We start from the raw sequence: 25,743 nt of genomic DNA, 5'->3' as shown, positions 1-25,743 counted from the left end.
GGTTGGCGGGGGGCCCTGCTCGGGTGGGGGGGGCCCAGCGGCGCTGGATGGGCTGCCCATCTGCACCTGGGGCTGGGATCGGCCCTTCCCTGGCTCTGGGACGGGACGGGACAACCCTCTCGGGGCCCCCGGTCGCTCTGGGTGTCACCCGCTTCGGCTGCGGGGTCTGGGGTGGGGTGGGGTGGGGGGCTTGTCGGCCCTGTCCTGTGGGGGGGCGTTCTTGGGGGGAGGGGGGGCCCATTATTAGTACGGGTCGGGGGGGCTAACGGGTCGGGGTCTCCGCTGAGGCAATCAGTGGTTGCCTCGGCCGGTTGGCCTCCTCGGTCCCGTCGAGGCCTGACCAGAGCTCTTCTAGGGCCGGCGTCTTGGGGTGGGGGCCTGGGCTTGCTCCGGGGGGGGGCGACGCTTTCTGGCTCCTCTGTCTCTGTGTGGGGTGGGTGGTGCCGGGCCTGGGGTGTCGGCGCCTCCGGGGGTGGGGCCCCTGGGCTGGGTGGCCCTGGCCCCTTTGCTGGGGGTGGGCTGGGGGACGGCTGTTTGACCACCGGGGGACAGTCTACCAGCTGTCCCCAACTTACCCCCTTCCTTATATAACCTCATATTAGGGTGAGGGGGTGGGGGTCTAGCCTGCGATGCGCCTTGGGGGGGGGCCACTTGGGAGTGGCCCCCCTCCTATGGTTGCCGTATGGAGTGGGCCCCCCCCTCTTTCGGTTTTATTTGCACCTTAGACATGTAGGGTCCTTGGTAGGGGGGGTGCTTGGACATCACTGCAAGCAAGCAGCAGATGTCCTCCTGGCACCCTACCCGCCAATTTTAACCGCACCTTAGACATTTAGGGCCCCTTGGTGTGGAGGGTGAGGGGACATCACTGTGAGTAATCAGGAGATGTCCCCTTAGTGCCCCTACTCGCCAATTTTAACTGCACCCCCCTTAGTACACACACCCCTCCCCCTTCAATATATACATTCAAACATAAACACACACACATGCACACAAACACCCTCTCAAACACCCATACACGCACACACATTTTACAAGGAAGGTGGGACCTGGGTCCATCTGTCCCCTACCCCTTCCCTGGTGGGGGGTGCGGGCCCCTTGGCGATGGCGGCCGTGTCCCTTGGGTGCCGGCTCCCTGGGCCCGACAGTGCTCTCTCCGCGCGGTGGGGGGGTTCATATTACACCTGAGCCGGGGGTGTTCGTGTCCCTGGGGGGTGGGTCCTGGTCCTTGCCCCTGGGCGCTGGGCCCCGCCAAACTTCCAACATGGCCGAGCCTGGTCGGGCCATATTTATAACACCCCTTGTGGGCCGCCCTTTTTTCCCCGGGGTTCCCCCCTCCTGGGCGGGGGCGGCGGGCCCCTGCCTTGCTCCTATCTGGACCAACCGTGGGCCGGGTGGGTGGCTGCCTGGAGTGCGGAGCGGGTCTCCCTTGGGGGGTCCTGGCTCGTACCTGGGGTCGGGGCGGGGGGATGCCCGGAACTCCTGGGTGGTGGTGGGGTGCTCGTCTGGGGCTGTGGGCGTCCCTCTCCGGTGGGGCCCTGCGTTGGGCTCTTCCGGCGCGGCGGAGGGCTGCTTTCCTGGCTGGGCTGGGGCGGCGCCCTCTTTCCCTCTGCGCCTCCCTGCTCTCTGGCTCTGGGGGCCTCGCGGCGGTCCTGCTGGCCCTGGCCTGGGTGGCGGTCTTGGTCGCCCGGGGGGCGGTTGTTCCCTGCCTGTTCCCGTGTGGCGTTGGGGGAATTCCGGCTGCCGCTGCTGCTGCGGCGGGTGTCTGCGTATGGGGGTGGCTGGGCGCTCCTCCTCCTTCTTTTCACATTCCACCATCCATTTTAGAAGAACATAAACACTCACTTGTGCACAGGTGTTAGCTCACCTTTGCACTAATAGTTTGCATGATTGAATGAATGAAAGATTTCACACTAGTTGGTTTAAAGGCATAGGTATGCGTTCGTGAACACTATCTGTTTTGTGTACATGTTGACATGTGGACATTTTTGCGGCTAGCAGGTGTGTTGATAATATTTGAGTGTGTGTGAACAGGCCCCGCCCTTTTTGTACTACATTTGAACCGTACCGTAACGATAAACAACCAGTAAACCTGTCTGCTCTATGCTGCTTCATGGTCTTACCCCCCTTCCCCTCCTATTATCACCCTCCTACCCCCCCCCCCTCTCTCTAACGTCCCTCTCTCTTCTTCCCCTCTTTCCTTTTCCGTCCGGTCCAACACCAAAGATTTTCAAACATGATTGAAATTAATAAAGTTTGGCCTCAATTACAAAAGGGGTTTATTCAGACATACCTTTGGTTTGTCTGAAGATGAATAACCCCTCTTGTTAAAATAAAATATGTCCAACACAAGAGGCCCTCAGCTCTCATCTGTTTGCCTAGCTGTTGGACAGGACAAGTAAAAAAAAAAAAAAAAAAAAAAGTCTACGTTTCTGTGGCAACCACTTCTTCCAATCAGGAGTGAACTTGTTGGAAGGCCACACCCCTACCACTTGAAAGCAGGATCGGGAGAATCTGTCAATCAAACATTTTGAACACTCATCACCGAGACATCTGATTGGTCAGTTTATAACTAGAATAACTTGTGATAAAGAAAATCTATCCTGAAACAGAGAGGATTATTAAGAACGTGTTCAAAAGTATCCGATCCAGAATGTTCTTCTACGGTGGCCCAGAAGGGTCACAACACAACACATTAACTTTACACACAACACATTAACTTTACACACAACACACTAACTTTACACACAACACACTAACTTTACACACAACACACTAACTTTACACACAACACACTAACTTTACACACAACACACTAACTTTACACACAACAGATTAACTTTACACACAACACATTAACTTTACACACAACACATTAACTTAACACACAACACATTAACTCACAACACAACACAATAGCTCACAACACAACACATTAACTCACAACACAACACATTAACTCACAACACAACACATTAACTCACAACACAACACATTAACTCACAACACAACACATTAACTCATGGCCCAGAAGGGTCACAACACAACACATTAACTTACCTCACAACACATTAACTCACAACGGAAGTAAAGCAGCAATTGAAGTGCTTTTATTCTGAAATTTCTACTGGGCTTAGCAGCTAACTACCTAACAGAAAGTAATGTCACAGTGAGCTGTGGAGGGAGCTGCACGCGTGCTCCTCTCCTCTCCTTTTTTCCGCTCTGTCCTCTCACACAGGCACGTGCAGTCCCCAACACACACGCACACAAAGGACGGAGCGGAAAAAAGGAGAGGAGAGGAGCGCACGTGCAGCGAAAGAGGGGGGTGTCAGAGCGGAGGGAGGAGTGTGTGTTCATATTGTGTGTGTTTAGAGGAAGGAAAACCGTAGTAAAGACAAAGTTTCTGGCAACACTGCTGCTAGCTTCTCTTGTAGCAATAACATGCTCCCTCCACAGATCACTGTGACGTTACTTTCTGTTAGGTAGTTAGCTGCTCAGCCCAGTGGAAATTTCAGAATAAAAGCACTTCAATTGCTGCTTTACTTCCGTTGTGAGTTAATGTGTTGTGAGGTAAGTTAATGTGTTGTGTTGTGACCCTTCTGGGCCATGAGTTAATGTGTTGTGTTGTGAGTTAATGTGTTGTGTTGTGAGTTATTGTGTTGTGTTGTGAGTTAATGTGTTGTGTTGTGAGTTATTGTGTTGTGTTGAGTTAACGTGTTGTGTTGTGAGTTAATGTGTTGTGTTGTAAGTTAATGTGTTGTGTTGTGAGCTATTGTGTTGTGTTGTGAGTTAATGTGTTGTGTGTAAAGTTAATGTGTTGTGTATAAAGTTAATGTGTTGTGTGTAAAGTTAATGTGTTGTGTATAAAGTTAATGTGTTGTGTGTAAAGTTAATGTGTTGTGTGTAAAGTTAGTGTGTTGTGTATAAATTTAATGTGTTGTGTTGTGACCCTTCTGGGCCACCGTAAACATGTGTACTAATAATAATAATAGATTGGATTTATCTGTGCTTTTCCAGATGCTCAAAGTGTTTATGATGTGTCCATTATTAATTTACTCCTCTTTCATTCTGGGTCATGACTCACCAGAAAAGAGAGGGTTCTTCAGTTCTGTGCTGTTCTGAGAGCTGACAGGATTATTCAGGCTACAGATAAACGTCTTCTCCTTTGTCTCCTGAAGACAAAAGTTCATAAAGTTTCATCACCGTGGACAGAAGCCAAAACTTGGGATAAAATTGTTTTTTTTTGCATTTAATCATTCAAAGTTTTGTGAAGAAATTGTTTTTTCATAGTTTGTGGCTGAATGTTGGACGTTTTCTGTGTACCTTAGTGATCTGTAGCTCTGTGCCTTTTTCCCGTCTGTCATCTAGAATCCAGAAAACCTCCACATCTCCCAGATCATCAGTTCTGTCAAAGCTACAGGTGAGGGTACATTTGGTTTGCTCAGGATTACAGTCAGGAGTAATTCTGGGTTTGGGGACTGGAGCTGAAAAGAGAACAAATACAAAACTTATAATAAAAATGAATCAAATCAAAGTAAAGTTACAGAAAACTAACTATAACTTACAGAGAACTTGTAGTTTTTGAGCAGATAGGATTTTTACGTTAATATCTGGCGTGTAATCGCCGCCATGCTCTGGTCTCACATCATTGATGGTCAGTTCACCTGTTTCAGTATTTAAGCTGCAGCCATCTGGAAGAATTACAGATATTTATGTTGAAATGTTTACCAAACAGAATTTGTTGGATCCTCACTACAATTCCCATCAGCCTCTGCTGCCGTTCCAAAGTCTCCTTGTAAATGTTTACTATTGGAAAACTGCTAAGTTCTCACCGTTAAAGCTCCGGTAGAAAGTTGGATTCCCTCCAAACCAGTCTGCAGCCAAATCATCTCCATGTTTCCATGTTATGCTGATGATGGACGTTTCTGCATCACCTGGACTGAGGACAATGCTGGAGCCCTTTAACCCCAAAAGAACCTTCACTGTAAAGCAAAAGTTAATGACAAGTCAACACCTTCATCAATAAAATGATCATTTTTAGATCAGCATCATTCAGATCATTTTTATTGTATTTTATGTTTATCTGAGGAGAAAATTCCCACCAGAATTGTGTTTTTAATTCTAGATTTGTAACTCACACAATGTATTTTGTGTGTAACTGTTTTCTTGCAGTTGTGTATTGACATGTACACTCAAATATCAAAGTTGTAAAAATATGAAATACAGTTTACAAAAGCTTGAAATTCCAGCAACTTAACTACACACACTGACAAAACCACATTTACACACAGATCACAACTGCAACTACACACAGAAAATGTATTGTATGAGTTACAAAACCAGTGAGATCATTATTTTCTCTATATCTTTATATCAAAGAAAGTCATTTCTGGATTAAATAGGATTATAATTGAAGCTAATTTTTTTTTTTTTTTTAATTTTATTTTCATGTTGGCCAAATGTGATATGCTCAAATTTCATCTGATATTGCGATTCTAATTTGTATTTTATAAAACGTACACAATCTTTCCAAAATCTTTTAGTAATATTACAGTTCCAAAATAGGTGACTGGTTGTTTCTGGGTGTTCTTTAGGGTACAGTTGGGGTCAATTGTCTTCTATGTAAGAGTTTGTAGGAGACGTCTCTCATCTTGTTATTAATTAACAATTTCTGATGCAGGGTCCAAACTTTTTTCCAGGGCAAGTCAGGAATAAACATTCTCCAATAAAAAACAGCAGAGGGAACAGAAATAACATTTTGCTAATCATCAGGTTCCTGTCCAGATCGGCCAGAGATCTCCTGTGGAGAAGTTCTAAAAAGAACGTCTACCTACTGGATCATCATCTTTGTCTCCAGGAAGATTTCACATCTGCTGATAAAGAAGCTCACAGCCACCTATGGGCCAGCAGTGGAGGCAGCCAGGAAGAAAGAGAGAAGGCCTACTTCATTGGAGACAGGGCTTTCGTGAACGGCAAGGAAATATTACCGAGCTAAGCTGAACTATGTTTGTAAAGGTCAGTATGACAGTACAACGTTGTTTTATATCTTTTTAGGGACCAAAGAACAGGCACTTTTGAAAGCTTTGTTGGTAACTTTAGGGGATTATTGTCCACCAGGCACTTTTAGTATTATTCAAATCAAATCAAATCAACCTTTATTTATATAGCACTTTTTCAACAACATATGTCACTCAAAGTGCTGTGCATGAAATACAATAAAATTTAAAAACAAGATGACAAGACAAACCGTGCGACAACCCCCCCCCCCCCCCCAAAAACACACACACACACTCCCACACACACACATCAATAAATAAATAAATAAATGAATACATAAATAAAAAAGTGATAAAATGATAGAATGTAGAGACCAGGCTTTGTCCTGACGTGGGGAAACGATATTTTGGGGACATGTCCACATCAGCGACCCCCCAACCCAAGTTCACGGAGTACACTACCACAGAACCCCCCAGATCCGATCAAAAGAGTCAGACCCAGGAGATCCCACTGCAGCGTCCCCGCTCACTGAGAAGGGTCAGTCACCGATGTGGAGGATCCCTCAGAGGAAAACACTGGAGTGTAATAAGATGTAAAAGGAATAAAGTTAAAATATATATAAAACATGGACAAAAAACAGATAATTACATAAACCTTAATAGTCATATGAAATAGTAAGAGCGACTTAAAAATTAATAGAATAAATAAATAAATGCATTTACATACACATATAAAACTAGTTAAAAGAAAAAATAAATAAATAAATAAATAAATAAATAAAATCCTAAAATTTAACTAAAAGCTAAATTAAAAAGGTAGGTCTTAAGCCTTCCTTTAAAAACATGAACTGTCTCTGCAGCCCTGAGGCTCTCTGGGAGGCTGTTCCACAGGCGAGGTCCGTAAAAACTGAATGAGGCCTCGCCGTATCTTTTTGTTCTTACTTTTGGAACAACCAAAAGGCCTGTATCAGAGGACCTCAGGGTCCGCGAGGGCTCATACTTTAAAATCATGTCAGATAAATATGAAGGCCCGAGACCATAAAAACATTTGTAAACCAATAACAGAACTTTAAAATCAATTCTGAATTGCACAGGGAGCCAATGCAGCGATCTTAAAATCGGTGTAATGTGTTCCCGCCCCCTGGTCCTCGTCAGAACGCATGCTGCTGAATTTTGCAGCAGTTGAAGATTTGCTATTCTTGTTCTGGGAAGACCAGAGAGCAGGGCATTACAATAATCCAATCTGCTGGTAATAAAAGCATGCATTAGCACCTCTGTACTGGCAAGAGAGAGAAACGGGCGGACTCTGGATATATTTTCTTTAGATGATAAAATCCTGTTTTTGTGATATTTTTAATTTGTGGGATAAAATTCATCGCAGAGTCAAAAATGACACCCAGGTTTCTCACACACTGAGAAGTTTTGTAATTCTTTAGTTTTGATAAAACTATCTCTCTCTTGTCTTCAGAACCGATCACTAAAACCTCTGTGTTGTCCTGGTTTAGCTGTAGGAAGTTCTCTGCCATCCATGACTCAATGCCTAAAATGCATTTTAAGAGTGTGTTGACCGACTCTTCATCATCAGGAGACACAGCGATGTAGAGTTGAGTGTCATCAGCATAGCTGTGGAAACAAACGCCATGCCTCCTGATGACGTCCCCCAGTGGCAGCATATATACATTAAAAAGTAGTGGGCCTAAAATTGAACCTTGGGGGACCCCACAGTTGATGTTATTATGATGGAGGAAGAAACATCCCATGAACACAGCAGGAAGTTTAGAGAAACTAAAGACAGAGAACAAGTTCAACCAGAAACCTGACAGTCACTGGGAGGAGGGGCGGAGCTTCAAGCTGTCAGATTGACAGATAGTTGATCTCAGTGAAGGTCATGTGACCTTTTGCTTTCCGTGAACTCCCCTCATCTGTCATCTACTGACACTGAAGCAGAAACTTCCAGCTCAACGTTTCAAATCCAAAAGATCCTAAATCTGAAGAAAAATGATTGAAGAACAAATGGATTTGATGATGCAGAATTATTGGTTTGGTTACAGATTTTATTGGATTTTTAGAGGAATATTGTCAGATTTTGTTTTCGGATTTAGATGTTTTTAGGATTTAGATGTTTTTAGGATTTAAATGATGGCTCTCCTCTGCTAAAGCTCAGAACTGATCAGATTGAAGTCTGAATGTGAACAAGTCAGAAAAGCCGTTTGAGGAAGAGATTTGATCCCAATGAAAACATCAAACTGAAAGAATGTGGATCTTCCAGGTGATGTTTGGGGCTTTTTTTCTACTTTTGTTTTAATGTTCTGCAGCAGAACCACATTCCTTTCTTCCTCAGTAACAGGGCGTGTCTGAACGGCTGCAGATTCTTCAAAAGATGAAGGTTTCCTTCAGCTGGATTAAAAAAGTGCTGCCCCCTGGTGGACAGGGACTCAGCAGTGCAGCTTCAGGATGGAGTGGCTTCCAACAGATCAGATCAACGTTCTGCTCTCAGGCTGTTTCATCAGCTGGAGGTTCTAGGATCACAGCACAGGTTCTGCAGAAGCTGCAACTTCTCCTCCAGGAGGGTGGAGAGGACTTTCTCCACCCTCCTGATCACAGTATCCATAAAACCACGAAGAAGATCTGTGAAGAAGAAGAAGATCCTCCTGAGATGTGACCAAACCTGGAGGACGACCAGAAGAAACGTCTGATCTGTGAGAGTTTGAGCTCCAAGATGGAGTTTGTTTGTGAAGAGGACACATGTCTTCTGTCCTCTCAGAGTCCCACTTTTTCTCACTCCTGAACGCCTTCATTCCATCACACAAGTCTCCTGATGTCCTCATTCCAGATGAAACACTGAGGACCTTCTCTCAGTCTCCATGATGACTTTAGCTGCAGCTGTCCAGTTATCTGGAAGAATCTCCTGATCCTCTGTCATACGTCAACACTTGAACATGTCTTATAAAAATGTATTTGAAAGTCAAATAAATACTGAATGAATTAGCTTCAGAGTTAATAACTAACAACTAACTTTTACTTTATTTGCAGGTTTTTGTCTTATTTAAGGAAAGATGACAAATGAAGCAGAAAACTGTTCTCTCAGTTGTTTTCTATTGTTGTTCTAACGTTCTGACAATTGGAACCAAACCATTACTTAAAATCATCATCCTGGTCATATTTTCACTTTTAGGACTTTATTAACCCTCAATGTCATCCATTAAATATGTTCAAATGTGAAAAAGAATCAATAAAATGAAAAAATTAACATGAGGTTATGTAGAAAGTAAAGACATAAAAGGACCATATTTTTACCAATTCTTCCAAAAACATGAAAGGACGTAAAGTCACTTTTACTGCCACTGGTTCATGTCATTTTCAGGAGATTATTTCATATTTATGGAATGATATTGCATTCAATTATTACAAAATAAAATGAAGAGGGTGATCTTTGTTCACATTTTTCTCTGATTTTGATTCTAACATTTTAGGAACTATAAAAGCAAAAAATTTCAAACAGGCTGGACTCTCTAACCTCATCTGTTCATGAAAACTAGAAGATGATCTGCAATGAAACATAGAAAAACCACAAAGTGTCCGTGTCACAGACATGATCCATGTAGTTTCTGTGTTGGTCACGTCATCATCAACTGTTCTGCTCCTCTATTGACTTTATCCACAAACATTACAGAGAAAAACTTTAGATGGAGTTCTATTGGCCAGCATGAACTGTTTGTTTGTTTGTTTATTTACTGTTTGTGCGTCAATCCCAATAACAATATTGGGCACAAAGCAGCAAAGTGGAAGCTGACCTGCTGGACATTCATGTTGTGGATGTGGTCAACTTTGTGTTTTTTTTCTTCTGTTTTTTAACATAATTTTTTCTTGTTTTTTGATATAATGTTTTTCAATTTTCACTATAATTTTTTTTATCAGATTTTCAATACATTTTTACATTTTTGCTACATTTTTTTTCTTTTATTTCTGTATATCTTTTTCTTATTTTTTGAATAATTCTTTCATTTTTTTCAGATTGTCACTTAAAAAAATGTCAGATTTTCAGTCTAATATTTTCCATTTTTTGTTTTGGTTTTTTTTTTTTCACTATAATTTCTTAAGATTTTCTTTTTTATATTTTTGATCTTTTTTTTCTTATTTACGGCAAATTTTTTCTGATTTTCGCTTTAATTCTCTTCTAATTTTTGCTATAACTTTTTCTGATATGCTATACACTTTTTTTAATTCAACTTGATTTTTTTTTGTCCTACAACAGTTGTAGTTCTAAAGTGATGAGATTGGGACGCGTCCAAAACTTGCATTACACAAACATGCTGATTCACTCTGAACTTCTCACATTGCTTGTGTAATATTGTGCAAGTACAGATTCATTCATTTTCTATTCTGTTTTGTCCCTTTTGGGGTCACGGGGCTGCTGGAGCGAGGTGGGCGAAGGCCTGGTGCACCCTGGACAGGTTGCCAGTCTGTTGTAGAATGTCCCCAAAATCACAGACACATGCACTCTCACCTATGGACAATTTAGAGTGACCAATCAACCTATGAAGCATGTTTTTGCATGGTGAGAGGAAGCTGAAGTCCCCAGAGAAAACCCACACATGCACAGGTAGAACTTGCAAACTCCACACAGAAAGGCCCCCCATTGATGTTCTGTTTCAGGTCCCCCAGCTGGGACTTGAACCAGGGGCCTTCTTGCTGTGAGGCAAGAGCGCTAACCACTGCACCACGGTGCACTCCCCCCTGTTGCACAACAAAAATGAAATAGAATGTGTATCTATATATATTTTTACATAGATAGTCCCACACTATATGTTTTTTTAGTAGTTAGAGATTAGGGTGGAGATTTGGACAGACCATGGACATCCCTGTACCTTCAAAGTTTGGAGAATGATTAAGCCTAACCTGGAAGAAGGGCCCTAATTTTAAACAGCCCCTCCCCAAGTTTAATCTGACTCCAAATTAAAGCATTACCCATTAGGAGATCCTAATCTTAAAGCTGACGTAAAGTTTCCATCAGTTTTTGTGATTAAATAATAAATTTTTTCTCTCTTTTGAACAAGAATAGTTCTCTCTTTGGAGCAGATAGACAGTGGAAGTCTGAATCTGTGAACATCTTTCTAACTTTTGACCTTTGATGTACCATCAAAAATCTTCACAGCTGTTATTAAAAAAACGCACTTTTGCTGTATCTCGGGTAAAAACACAGCAGTGAGGTTGTGTGGATGCCACAAGGTTTTAAAATGTAACTGCCCTTAGGAATATTTTCAATCAGTGGGAGGTGAGATCACCCCAGGCGTGGGTCAGCCATTGGTCCGCGTAATATTTTGTTGTTTTCCTGTGCATGACTCAGCAGTTTCAGGGTGAACCGTTGTCTTTTTCCTTCTTTTTCCTCTGCTACGCAGCCACACCTTACAGAGTCAACGTGTTGAAAGTCCACCTGAAATGCTGATAATAGATCAGAAGACAATCGGAGTGGGACTTTAATGAAATACAACTGATAGTCATCCAACTCCTAAAAAACCTTTTACTGTTCCGTTTATCTTTTTTTTCTTCACTTCCAGTGTGAAATGAAGCAAATCCCAAAGTTAAAAAAGATTGAAACATTAAAAGACAGACAATAACATCCATGACAGGCTGAGGGATGAGAATCCAGAACATTCTGGATGTTCTCCAGAAGAAAGTTGCACTCAGACATTAAGTTGGGTTCATATAATGTTTATTACTGAGTTAGTTCCACCTCGACCTCCTAAATGTCTGGTAGACCTTTGAAGAATGTTGGAGTAGAGAAAGTAACAGAAAACACAAGCAGACTTTAGTGTTCCTGAGAATAACAGTTCAAGTGTTTAACTGTGGTTACATTGAAAAAAATTAAACATTTAATCCAGCAGAATCTGGTTTTGTGTTCCTCCTTTACTGATTCCAGTTTCCTGAGACAAACATGTTAGCACCAAAGGAGCAGAGGCTGAAGAGGAAACTTCTGACGATGACGCAGCAAACACTGATGCTACGTTCACCCGGGGTCAGAAACATACTTTCTTACGTCTGCTTCCAATAAAAAGTCTACATAAACGCGTGTATATGCTTGTTTTGAGCTTCTGCATTCAACACCTTAGTGTTCAAAGCAAGGCAAGGCAAGTTTATTTGTATAGCACAATTCGTACACAAAGTAATTCAAGGTGCTTCACAAAACAGAAAAATGCATTCAAATCACAATACATCATAGAAATAATCAACGTAAAATTTACTTTAAAAGAAAAGAAAAAAATTGAAAATTGATTCAAAAATAAAGGAAGGAAAGGAAAGAAAAGTGCAGATAGGACCTTTCAGTCATATACACGGCTAAACAGAAATGTTTTAAGTCTAGATTTGAACATGAACACAGAAGAGGCCTGTCTTACGCCTTCAGGAAGGCTGTTCCAGATTTTAGCTGCAGAATATTGAAACGCTGATTCCCCTTGTTTAGTTCTGACTCTGGGTATCAACAGGAGGCCGGCCCCTGAGGTCCTCAGAGTACGAGATGGTTCATATGGCACTAACATGTCAGAGATGTACTTTGGTGCTCGGCCATGGAGAGACTTGTAAACAAGCAGAGCTGCTTTGAAGTCTATTCTTTGAGGTACAGGGAGCCAGTGCAGAGACCTGAGCACAGCACTAATGTGATCATACTTCCTGGTTCTGGTCAGGACTCCAGCAGCAGCATTCATGCATCACTGTGTACATTTTAAAGTCATTTAGACCGTTAAGAAAATTGTCCATGAAGGAGACATTAATGTTTGAACTTTAGGAATTATAAGACACAAAGTCTTTCAGATATTGGAATAGAGCTGTGAAAGAGACATTTGACAGTTTGCACAATGATGGAAGAACTAGAGCACATTAAAAAAGTCTGTTGGAGAAATTGAAAACACTTAAAAAAAACAGCAGCTACTTGTAGACTTAGTTGAAGAATTAAAAAAAACTAAATGCAGAAAAAGATATGCAGATTGCTCAATTCGAATGTCGTGTATCGGATCTTGAACAGTATTCCAACATAAATAATGCATTAGTGGTGTTGAAATCAAACCGTCTTCCTATGCTAGGGCAGTTAAACCAGCAGATGATGGTAAGGAAACAGAAAAACAGACCAAGAACCAGTGGAACAACAAGTCATGGCGTTCCTAAATAAAAAAGGGCATTACTGTCAACAGAAACGACACTGAAGGTTGTGATTCCCTCCCAAAGAAATGAAATTGAACTCCTCTGTAATAATAAAGCGGTTCTCAAATAGAAAAAACAAGGGTCAATATGAGGTCCAACACTGTTCATCCTATCCATTAATGACATACACATGGTATAAAATACACTGAAATACATTATATATGCTGATGACACAAGCATGGTATGTACAGGTTCAAGGAAGTTGTAAAAATAGTAAAAACAGAATTAGAAAAAAATAAAACAATGGTTTAACTTAAATTAAATCTCACTCAATGCTAACAAAACTAAATTCATGACTTTCAGAAATCGCCATATTCCTGCAGATTTAGAAATAAAAGTTATTGATAGTCATGTTTTGGAAAGAGAGGCTGAAATTGAGTTCCTTGAATTAATTATGGACAGCAAAATAAGCTGGAAGCCACGAATACAGGAAGTCAGAGCTAAAATTGAAAAAAGCATAGCAGTTTAAAAGCATAGCACACATCATTCTCTCACTCAAAAAGCACATGTTCTAATATATTCATCGATAATACTACCATATTTACAACACAGTGTAAAAGTTTTGGGAAATGCTTAAAAAATAAATGTGCAGTCATTGTACATCTTACAAACAAAAGCTGTTGGAATAGTTGATGGTGTGGATTATGGGACACATACAAATGAACTGTTTTTTAAAGTCGGGTTAATTGAAATGATGGTAACTAGTGAAACTTAAAACAGCACTCATCATGTCTAAAGCCAGAAATATCTTGATACCTGTAAACATCCAACAACAGCTGAACTTCAAAAAGCTGTACATTTGTACCACAAAAGAGAAAATATGCTTCTGAATTTGTGACGTGGATTTATGGAACGAAGGTTTAAAACAAAACAAAAGCTCACATGTATTAAAAAAATCTACAAGTGATGAAACTTTACACAGCTGGAAATGATCAATAAAAAGAAATAAGCAACTGTCATTTCTGCATTGGTCATATACAGAAAGTAAAGTCAATGTTTTGATGGAAAGAAAGAATACACGCACGCATGTGTCACTCCTCATCAAACGTGACAACAGTGACATCTAGTGACCAAGAAAATAAAATGAATAAATCACCATTGATACAGGATCTGGACAGAAGAATAAAAAAATTGGCAAATCAGTTCTTTTCCATGAAATCTTTCCTAAAGTTTCAGTTATTGATCAAACTATTAATTTTCTTCATCTGCTGAAAAACAAACAGGAAGACCAAACACAAACATCACTGATGGTCACAACGCTGCATACAAATACAAAAAACAGTTAAAAAACAGTAACAAAATTATTAAAAATAACTTTAGTTCAGAGAAAAACTCTCCATTATTGTTTCCTTATGTGGTTCCAGAACCTCTAATGATTCCATCTTGTAGGAACAGCGCCTCCACCCATCAGATGATGGTTTTACTCCTTCAAAAGTATTGAGAGGATTTTCAACATTTCCATCCAGCAGAGAAAAAACCAGAAGAAGCTCTTTTTTTATAAGGTCATCAAACATAGTTGACATTTAGTCTGCAAGATGAAAGAAAATCCATTTTTTGGTCTTTTCTAGTTTTACTCACCATTCTTGAAATGTTGAACTTCCTGGGCTGAGCCGTGTCTCCACAGCGTCTTCCTAAGAAAAGAAAATGACGATCAGAGGGATATTCCAGGAAGCATGTTTAAACTAGCCTGACTTTGAGCCTGAACTCTGGCTGAAATCCGCCTAAACTTGCTTACTCTGGGTATGTCTGTTCCAGAAGACTGGAAATGAGTTGCCGTAATTACTTCCTCGCGGTGCCGATCTACCAGCAGCACCAAAGTCACACATAATTAATTGAATTAATTTGAATGAAAGTAAAATAACTGTCTGATAGCTACATGTTATTTTTAAGCTGACTTACAAAAAAAAGATTTTTCATGAACTTAACTGAAGCAAGTAATTAAGTTAGATTAATGTAAAAAAGTTTCTCTTTCCAACATCCATATGTGGTCTTATCACCCTCTCATGGTGGAAAAAGTATTATCTGAGCTTCTTCATCCACTAAATCATCTCCATATGGACACGCCATGCTGCTGCACCTCTCTGTAAACAAACTAACCTTCTTTTTTTTTTTTTTTTTTTTTTTTTTTCATCAATTATATCAAAATCATCAATTCAACCGTGCAAAATGACACCCATCTGGAACAACCCGGACATCCTTATTAACAAAAAAATGATTCACTTCCCAGCTTGGCAAGCAGGGGGCATAAAACAACTAGAGCACGTAATTATTGATAGAAGATTCATAACCCCCCAGGAACTTCAGGACAAACATGGAATAAATAACTTCTTGGAATATCAGCAACTTAAATCAAGTATTACTAAAAAGTATAAAATTAAAGACGACGATTTAAAGCTACCAGATGTAGTTACCACTCTGATTAATTTTTCAATGAATAGAACTCTCTCCAAAATATACAAACTTTTATGTAATTTAGATAACAATATTGCCCTTCCAACAAAAAAATGGGATGCAGATTTGAGCATCAGCACAGATGAAAGCTTCTGGTCAGAACTTTGTCTAAACACCTTTAAACTGACAAAAAGTCCAAATCTGCAGCTAATCCATCTCAAAACTCTTCACAGAATTTACTACACTGGACAGAGGATGTTCAAGATGGGTCTCAGTAACTCAGACATTTGCGAGCACTGTGATAATAATCTACCCGACAGCTACATGCACGCACTGTGGTTCTGCACTCCTGTCCAGGCTCTCTGGCAGCAGGTATGTGCCGATTTATCAGTCTGGCTTAAGGTTTCAATCACTGCCTCACCGTCACTTTGTGTGCTTGGTGACATGAGTGCCATCGATATAGAAGAAGGATTAGCATCTATCATTTTCATAACTCTTTGTATTGCCAAAAAAACTATTTTAATAAATTGGAAAAACAAGAAAAATATAAACATAAGTCAACACAGAAATCTGCTGTTTGATCATATCAGCTTGGAAAAAATGTCAGCCCAAAGCTCAAGTAACTTTGAAAGAATTCAGTCTCTCTGGTCTCCTGTGGTTGACTCCATGACTTAGGGGGTGGGGGGCTTGGTCGTCGCTGCTCCTTGCCCTTCTGCCGTGGTATGGGGTGGGGGTCGGGGCTTCCGGTGCCTGGCGGGGGCGGTGGGGGGCTCCGTTGGTCGGGGGGTCGGGTCCGGTGCCTGGGTGGGGCGGGCTGGGGCGCTGCGTGGTCCTCTGGGCTTGGGTGTGGGGGTGCGTGGTGGGGGGGTGGGGTGGTGGTCTGGCTTGGCTTGGGGGGGTGGTCCCTTTGCCTGTGCTGGGGGGGGGTTGGCGGGGGGCCCTGCTCGGGTGGGGGGGGCCCAGCGGCGCCGGATGGGCTGCCCATCTGCACCTGGGGCTGGGATCGGCCCTTCCCTGGCTCTGGGGCGGGACGGGACAACCCTCTCGGGGCCCCCGGTCGCTCTGGGTGTCACCCGCTTCGGCTGCGGGGTCTGGGGTGGGGTGGGGTGGGGGGCTTGTCGGCCCTGTCCTGTGGGGGGGCGTTCTGGGGGGGAGGGGGGGCCCATTATTAGTACGGGTCGGGGGGGCTAGCGGGTCGGGGTCTCCGCTGAGGCAATCAGTGGTTGCCTCGGCCGGTTGGCCTCCTCGGTCCCGTCGAGGCCTGACCAGAGCTCTTCTAGGGCCGGCGTCTGGGGGTGGGGGCCTGGGCTTGCTCCGGGGGGGGGCGACGCTTTCTGGCTCCTCTCTCTCTGTGTGGGGTGGGTGGTGCCGGGCCTGGGGTGTCGGCGCCTCCGGGGGTGGGCCCCTGGGCTGGGTGGCCCTGGCCCCTTTGCTGGGGGTGGGCTGGGGGACGGCTGTTTGACCACCGGGGGACAGTCTACCAGCTGTCCCCAACTTACCCCCTTCCTTATATAACCTCATATTAGGGTGAGGGGGTGGGGGGTCTAGCCTGCGATGCGCCTTGGGGGGGGGCTACTTGGGAGTGGCCCCCCTCCTATGGTTGCCGTATGGAGTGGGCCCCCCCTCTTTCGGTTTTATTTGCACCTTAGACATGTAGGGTCCTTGGTAGGGGGGGTGCTTGGACATCACTGCAAGCAAGCAGCAGATGTCCTCCTGGCACCCTACCCGCCAATTTTAACCGCACCTTAGACATTTAGGGCCCCTTGGTGTGGAGGGTGAGGGGACATCACTGTGAGTAATCAGGAGATGTCCCCTTAGTGCCCTACTCGCCAATTTTAACTGCACCCCCCTTAGTACACACACCCCTCCCCCTTCAATATATACATTCAAACATAAACACACACACATGCACACAAACACCCTCTCAAACACCCATACACGCACACACATTTTACAAGGAAGGTGGGACCTGGGTCCATCTGTCCCCTACCCCTTCCCTGGTGGGGGGTGCGGGCCCCTTGGCGATGGCGGCCGTGTCCCTTGGGTGCCGGCTCCCTGGGCCCGGCGGTGCTCTCTCCGCACGGTGGGGGGGTTCATATTACACCTGAGCCGGGGGTGTTTGTGTCCCTGGGGGGTGGGTCCTGGTCCTTGCCCCTAGGCGCTGGGCCCCGCCAAACTTCCAACATGGCCGAGCCTGGTCGGGCCATATTTATAACATCCCTTGTGGGCCGCCCTTTTTTCCCCGGGGTTCCCCCCTCCTGGGCGGGGGCGGCGGGCCCCTGCCTTGCTCCTACCTGGACCAACCGTGGGCCGGGTGGGTGGCTGCCTGGAGTGCGGAGCGGGTCTCCCTTGGGGGGTCCTGGCTCGTACCTGGGGTCGGGGCGGGGGGATGCCCGGAACTCCTGGGTGGTAGTGGGGTGCTCGTCTGGGGCTGTGGGCGTCCCTCTCCGGTGGGGCCCTGCGTTGGGCTCTTCCGGCGCGGCGGGGGGCTGCTTTCCTGGCTGGGCTGGGGCGGCGCTCTCTTTCCCTCTGCGCCTCCCTGCTCTCTGGCTCTGGGGGCCTCGCGGCGGTCCTGCTGGCCCTGGCCTGGGTGGCGGTCTTGGTCGCCCGGGGGGCGGTTGTTCCCTGCCTGTTCCCGTGTGGCGTTGGGGGAATTCCGGCTGCCGCTGCTGCTGCGGCGGGGGTATGGGTGTGGGGGTGGCTGGGCGCTCCTCCTCCTTCTTTTCACATTCCACCATCCATTTTAGAAGAACATAAACACTCACCTGAGCACAGGTGTTAGCTCACCTTTGCACTAATAGTTTGCATGATTGAATGAATGAAAGATTTCACACTAGTTGGTTTAAAGGCATAGGTATGCGTTCGTGAACACTATCTGTTTTGTGTGCATGTTGACATGTGGACATTTTTGCGGCTAGCAGGTGTGTTGATAATATTTGAGTGTGTGTGAACAGGCCCCGCCCTTTTTGTACTACATTTGAACCGTACCGTAACGATAAACAACCAGTAAACCTGTCTGCTCTATGCTGCTTCATGGTCTTACCCCCCTTCCCCTCCTATTATCACCCTCCTACCCCCCCCTCTCTCTAACGTCCCTCTCTCTTCTTCCCCTCTTTCCTTTTCCGTCCGGTCCAACACCAAAGATTTTCAAACATGATTGAAATTAATAAATTTTGGCCTCGATTACAAAAGGGGTTTATTCAGACATACCTTTGGTTTGTCTGAAGATGAATAACCCCTCTTGTTAAAATAAAATATGTCCAACACAAGAGGCCCTCAGCTCTCATCTGTTTGCCTAGCTGTTGGACAGGACAAGTTAAACAAACTAACCTTCAACATAACCTGCTCCAGACCAGGTTATGTTCAGAGCATGAGTTGCTATGGTAACTTGACCTACCCTGAAACATACCTCCATTTCTGGAACCGAAAGCTGAGGTTATCAACTTCGTTAGCCTCAAACTTATCGTGGGAGCTAGCATAACCTGCTTTCTGGAATACCCCCCAGTTCTCATTAGCAGTCAATGGGTACCATGCCAACATTCCCCAAATTTCAGATTGTAACTCTGGAAAATGAGCTCATGTAGTGCAGTGATAATTAATTTGATATTTGGACGATGAGAAAATGTTGAGGTTTCACTTCCTGTTTTACCCACCTGGTGGTGTTATGATGGTTGGGGATCCATTGTTTTGTCTTTCCTCTGGTGTTTTCTGTGACTCCATTCATTTCAGTTGGTTTCCAAACCACAGTGTTTCTCTCATCATTCAGAGCTTTTTGCTCTTCTGCTGTAAACATCAAAGAAAGAAGGTCAACAATCACACAAACCTGAACCCACAACAGGTTTCTGACTCTGAAGGGTTCCTGCTCAAAGACAGCGCCTCCTGCTGGTCGTACTCTCACATTTCATTACAGAAGAATCAAGAACTCACCTGCAGAAGACCTCTGTTCATTCCTTCCTCTGAAAACTGTTCAAAAAACAAAACAGAGTCATGAAGTAAAAGAGTGATGCTGAGGACTTTGGCTACTCTGAATTCATTTAACACATTCAAAAGAATGAAAGATACTCAGATAATTGACACAGATTTGCTCTTTTAGCTGAACTGAAAAAACTGAAGGTTTTCTTACTTTTGAAGTGGAAAATCAAGAACACTGCAACCCCAATCAGAGGAATAACAAGAAGAATCAGTAGATAGTAAAGACTTGTTCCTCCTACAAATAACAGATCAGAGTGAATAAACAGACTGATGAATGACTTGTTCTGGGTTTTAGTGGTTCTAGTGATTCTCTGGTTTCTACAGACATGATGACTCACCAGAAAAGAGAGGGTTCTTCAGTTCTGTGCTGTTCTCAGAGCTGACAGGATTTTTCAGGCTGCAGATAAACGTCTCCTCCTTTGTCTCCTAAAGACAAAAGTTTAAAAAGTTTCATCACCGTGGACAAAAGTTAAACCTTTGTCTGGAGAAAATTTGTGTTTTTGCTTTGAATTATTCATAGTTTAGTTAAAAAATTGTTTTTATCATCGTTTGTGGCTACATCTTGAATGTTTTCTGTACCTTAGTGATCTGTAGCTCTGTGCCTTTTTCACGTCTGTCATCTAGAATCCAGAAAACCTCCACATCTCCCAGATCATCAGTTCTGTCAAAGCTACAGGTGAGGGTACATTTGGTTTTCTCAGGATTACAGTCATGAGTAATTCTGGGTTTGGGGACTGGAGCTGAAAAGAGAACAAATACAAAACTTATAATAAAAATGAATCAAATCAAAGCAAAGTTACAGAAAAACTAACTATTACTTACAGAAAACTTGTAGTTTTTGAGCAGATAGGATTTTTCCGTTAATTTCTGGCGTGTACTCGCCGCCGTCCTCTATCTTTACATCATTGATCGTCAGATTCCCCGTTTTAGTATTTAAGCTGCAGCCATCTGGAAGAATGACAGATATTTATGTAGAAATGTTTAACAAACAGAATTTGTTCACTCATGATCACTTTTTCAAAGCCAGTCCAACAATCACATTTCACACCAAAGAAACTGTTTCTTTCCGTCACAAGACAAGAAAAACTAAAGAATCACATGAAGGTGTCAGAAATCAGACGTCCCTCTCTCCCTCTGACCACCAGAGGGAGCCATCTCCCGAGTTTTGACCTTTCCCTGAGCCTTGTCTGTTCTTGCTGCCATTAAAATCTATTACTCATGGATCCAAACGCCTCAGGCTCTTCATCACAGAAGGTTAGCATGAATGTTGGGGTCATTTTTCAGGGGACAACAGCACCTTTAATATAAGGTAGACAGGATGTGACATCACAGGACATTAAAGTCTCATTGTAAATATTTATTACTGGAAAACGACTAAGTTCTCACCGTTACATCTGAAGTAAAAAGTTGGTTTCCCTCCAAACCACTCTGCAATAAAAGGAGCTCCACGTTTCCATGTTATCCTGATGATGGACGTTTTTGCATCATCTGGACTGAGGACAACGCTGGAGCCCTTTGACCCGAAAAGAACCTTCTCTGTAAAGGGAAAAGGGCACAACTGACTCAAGGAATTCATGAGTTTTAATTTAAAATACAGACTTTTATTTTGGTAAATACAGATTTGGATTCTTCTGAAACATTCCTCAAGAATAGATTAGAACTTTGTCTGGTACAGCATGAACAAAATTTAACTGAATTCCAGAAAAGCTGGTCGTGAACACCGATGTGGCGGTAGTGATCACAGCGCCACTTGACAAGCACTGTCCAAATTCAACTGTTCCTTTAAATGTGGCCAATATTTTGTTCAATTGGTCATTTTTACCCACTAAAAAGTCCTATTTGTTCCTCTCTCCTGCAGCTGTTTGCGTGTCCAGGGGGGGTATTCCAGAAAGCAGGTTATGCTAGCTCCCACGGTAAGTTTGAGGCTAAGGAAGTTGATAACCTCAGTTTTTGGTTCCAGAAATGGAGGTATGTTTCAGGGTATGTCAAGTTGCCATGGCAACTCATGCTCTGAACATAACCTGGTCGGGAGCAGGTTTAGTTGAAGGTTAGTTTGTTTTCAGAGAGGTGAAGCAGCATGGCGTGTCGGTTTAAAGATGATTTAGTGGATGAAGAAGCTCAGATAATACTTTTTCAACCATGAGAGGATGATAAGACCACTTATGGATGTTGGAAAATTAAACTTTTTTACTTTTATCTAACATAGTTATTTGCTTCAGTTAAGATAACTCATTTGTTTGTTAAGTCAGTTTAAAAATAACACGCAGTTATCAGACAGTTATTTTACTTTCATTCAAATCAATTCAATTAAGTAGGTGTAACGTTGGTCCTGCTGTTAGATCGGCACCGCAAAGGATTGTGGGATACCATTTGCTTTGCCTGTCTGGATGGATTTGGGTTTAAGTGTGGGTTTTTGACCAAATGTGTTTAGTTGTATAGCTGTTTTACTGTGTTGTGCCATGTTTTGCTGAGTTGTTTAGTCCTACTGTGCTTATGTCTCTGCACCATGAGTAAGAGTAAAGGAGAGGATGATGAGTTTATATAACACCCTTACTGGTAAATACTGTGGTGTCATTGATAGAAAATTCTTTATTGAAGTTGTGCGTAATGTGCATTCTTTCCCCGTCCTTTTTATTGTTATAAAAATGAGCATATCTGCCGGCTCAAACTTAGACATATGAGAGTTCAAGAAATATAATTAATTAAAATGGAAAAAATATTAATTGAATTGGAGTAATATGACATTTAGTTAGATAAATACATAAATTTGAGTTGTATAAACAATTATTGTGTTTTATAGACGTAAGAAATTATGTTGATTAAATTTAACTCAATTATTTGTTACCAATAGAAGTAATTCATTTAAGGTGGCAAAATTGGATAAGTTATATATATATATATGCGTCACAAGGAAAATGGAAAGAAGATCAGAAACTTGTGCGTTTACTTTGTTCTTCTACTGCAAGCAGAAACTCTTTCTTTTACTGGTGATGCAGCCGTGTTACTTTTTTGATGGACGTATAATCTTCATACGCCGTCATTAAAATCTCAGACTCCGTCTCACCGAAGTGTAGCGCTTTCTTTTTTTCCACGCGTTTCCATGGTGACTCCAGAAATCGGCGATCCATTGAGAATGTCTTTATGTACTTGACATGCACGTGCGTTAACCCAGGGTTACCAAGTCGGGCGTAATTACGCCAACTCATATCCGGTCTTTTGGAACCGACATACCCAGAGTAAGCAAGTTAAGGCGGATTTCAGCCAGAGTTCAGGGTTAAAGTCAGGCTAGTTTAAACATGCTTCCTGGGGCCTGTTTCAGAAAGGAGGTTCAACCAACTCTGAGGTTAAACTTGAACTCTGAGTTGGTCAATCGGGAGATTAACAACTCTGAGTTTTCTGTTTCAGAGAAGCTGATCCGAGTTAGGTCAATCAACTCTGAGTGGACTGATTCGGAGGTGAGCGTGCGCACCGCGACTATAAGAAGCCATTATCAATGGAGCGCAGATATCACGAGTCACCATGGCAACCGTGAAAAAAAGAGGTCTGCGTATTTTTCTCCAGCTGAACTTGACGTGCTGCTGCAGAGTTACAGTGAATATGAGCACATATTCCAGAAGAAAAGCAACACTGCTGCATCTGCAAGACAGAGACAGTTAGCGTGGGAAAACATAGCTGCTCAAGTTAATGCCTAAGTTTGCATTTAAATCATTGTTATAAAATATTGGCTGTAATAACTTTTTAAATAGCGTAAGGAGTGAAATAAAAAATGGTGATATTTAAGTGTACTTTTGAAGTGTTATTCCTGGTGTAAATGCATGAAATGCTGCATAGTGTACAGAACCAATCTGGGGGAAAAATGCATTTAACGTCGGTAATGTTTAGAGGACTTTTTGTTAACCTTCCCCTCTAGCAAACGTTGGTCAGTTTAATATTAATACATGCAATTGTGTTTTTCAAAGTGAACTTTTGTCTACTGTTGAACCTTTCGCTGCATGAAGACTTCTCCTTTCTTTTCTCTCGTCTTTCCGACCGTGGTCAGAAGCGCAGGGGAGATTTCCTTCAGGGCCGAAGGGAATTCTCCTTCGGGGTTCACTTCCCGTTGGAAACCCTTAAAAGAACATGGCAGCGGCTGAAAAGCATTAACCCTGAAATCAGGGAAACCCTGGGTTTTCCGTTTCAGAATCGGAGGTTTGTTAAACCAGAGTAAACAGAGTAAGTCAAACCCGTTTCTGAAAGAGAGGTAACTTATACTCGGAGTCAGTGTCCATGGTTACTTATGCTGTGAACCTAACCTGGTCGGGAGCAGGTTTTATTCTCCAAACTCAAAGTTTATGCCGGTCCCCTCCCCTTTTTAAAGACGAAGCGGTATTTTTCGCTTTAACCTTCATTGCCCAAATGTCCGTCACACAGAGACGGTCTAAGTGACAAGAATGGCTTGTCCTTTTTTGGAGGACCCAATAGACGAGGAGGCTGCATTAATTCATAGAGAATTATATTTACCTCGTACGAGGATTTTGAGAAGACTCAATTTTTTCTTTCACTTTTAGCTGCTGCCATGTTCTTTTAATTCCTGCAGGATTGCATCTACATGAAAATGAAATCAGGGACATTGAATTAGATTAATGTAACAATTACTTTTTGGAAACACAATTTTCTAGCACTGCTTACTTTCTGAATCCCATATAAACCTATACCACTTGATCAATACAAGGGTAGTGTTGCAGCGTGTGTGTGCTGAGCGGGGTGCGATCCACGAGAGACAAGGGGAGGGGCGATTGCAGGTGCAGATGGGGGGGGGGGGGGGGTGAGCACGGAGCGGAGGTGTGTGCGTGGAATATATTGTGTGTTCGGAGGACGGAGCACTTAGTTAAATAAAGAGAAGGTGTCATTCTCAGAATAACTGTTTTGGAGTCATTCTTAATCCGCTCTGGAGGTTGAGGGTTTCCAACGGGAAGTGAACCCCGAAGGAGAATTCCCTTCGGCCCTGAAGGAAATCTCCCCTGCGCTTCTGACCACGGTCGGAAAGAAGAGAGAAAAGAAAGGAGAAGTCTTCATGCAGCGAAAGGTTCAACAGTAGACAAAAGTTCACTTTGAAAAACACAATTGCATGTATTAATATTAAAATGACCAACGTTTGCAAGAGGGGAAGGTTAACAAAAAGTCCTCTAAACATTACCGACGTTAAATGCACCCCCCCCCCAGATTGGTTCTGTACACTATGCAGCATTTCATGCATTTACACCAGGAATAACACTTCAAAAGTACTCCTAAATATAGCCATTTTTTATTTCACTCCTTACGCTATTTAAAAAGTTATTACAGCCAATATTTTATAACAATGATTTAAATGCAAACTTAGGCATTAACTTGAGCAGCTATGTTTTCCCACGCTAACTGTCTCTGTTTTGCAGATGCAGCGGTGTTGCTTGTCTTCCGGAATCTTACTCGGATCAGCTTCTCTGAAACAGAAAACTCAGAGTTGTTAATCTCCCGATTGACCAACTCGGAGTTCAAGTTCAACCTCAGAGTTGGTTGAACCTCCTTTCTGAAACAGGCCCCAGCTACTTTACGTGAGTGTCGGTCAGAACGGACCGATGTCTGTTCTCCAAATCAAAACATGGCCTTTTTTCAAAGAGATTTCAGGGGGGTATTCCAGGAAGCATGTTTAAACTAGCCTGACTTTACTGAACTCTGGCTGAAATCCGCCTGAACTTGCTTACTCTGGGTATGTCGGTTCCAAAAGACCGGATATGAGTTGGCGTAATTACGCTCGACTTGGTAACCCTGGGTTAACGCACGGTACATAAAGACATTCTCAATAGATCGCCGATTTCTGGAGTCACCATGGAAACGCGTGGAGAAAAAAAAAGAAAGCGCGACACTTGAGACGGAAGTGAGACAGAGTCTGAGATTTTAATGACGGCGGATAAAGATTATAAGTCCATCAAAAAAGTAACACGGCTGAAAAATAATTTAAATAATTTAGTTAAATTTATTCAAACTCAATAATTGTTTATACAACTCAAATTTACGTATTTATCTAACTAAATGTCACATTACTCCATTGATCTTTTTTCATCTTAATTACTTATATTTCTTGAACTTTCATATGTCTAAGTTTGAGCCGGCAGATATGCTCATTTTTATAACAATAAAAAGAACGGAAAAAAATGCACGGAGTGCAAAAACTCAT

General features: G+C 42.9%; 1 protein-coding gene across 1 annotated transcript in view; it reads right to left on the bottom strand.

The window, feature by feature from the left end:
* Window positions 1-25,743, bottom strand: part of LOC105358837 (uncharacterized) — a 182,659-nt gene that overhangs the window by 89,224 nt on the left and 67,692 nt on the right. Inside the window, exons 11-12 of the mRNA XM_078939599.1 lie at window positions 20,130-20,290; window positions 19,889-19,976 (exon numbers count right to left, since the gene is read on the bottom strand). Of these exons, the coding sequence (XP_078795725.1) occupies window positions 19,889-19,976; window positions 20,130-20,290 (249 nt within the window). The remainder of the gene's footprint in view (window positions 1-19,888; window positions 19,977-20,129; window positions 20,291-25,743) is intronic.

The sequence above is a fragment of the Oryzias latipes genome, chromosome 2, assembly GCF_053564925.1.
Source record: "Oryzias latipes strain Hd-rR chromosome 2, Olatipes_Hd-rR_3.1".
Taxonomy (NCBI): Eukaryota; Metazoa; Chordata; class Actinopteri; order Beloniformes; family Adrianichthyidae; genus Oryzias; species Oryzias latipes.
Note: the sequence above shows the minus strand (reverse complement) of the source record. Positions and strands in the feature narration are given on the sequence as shown.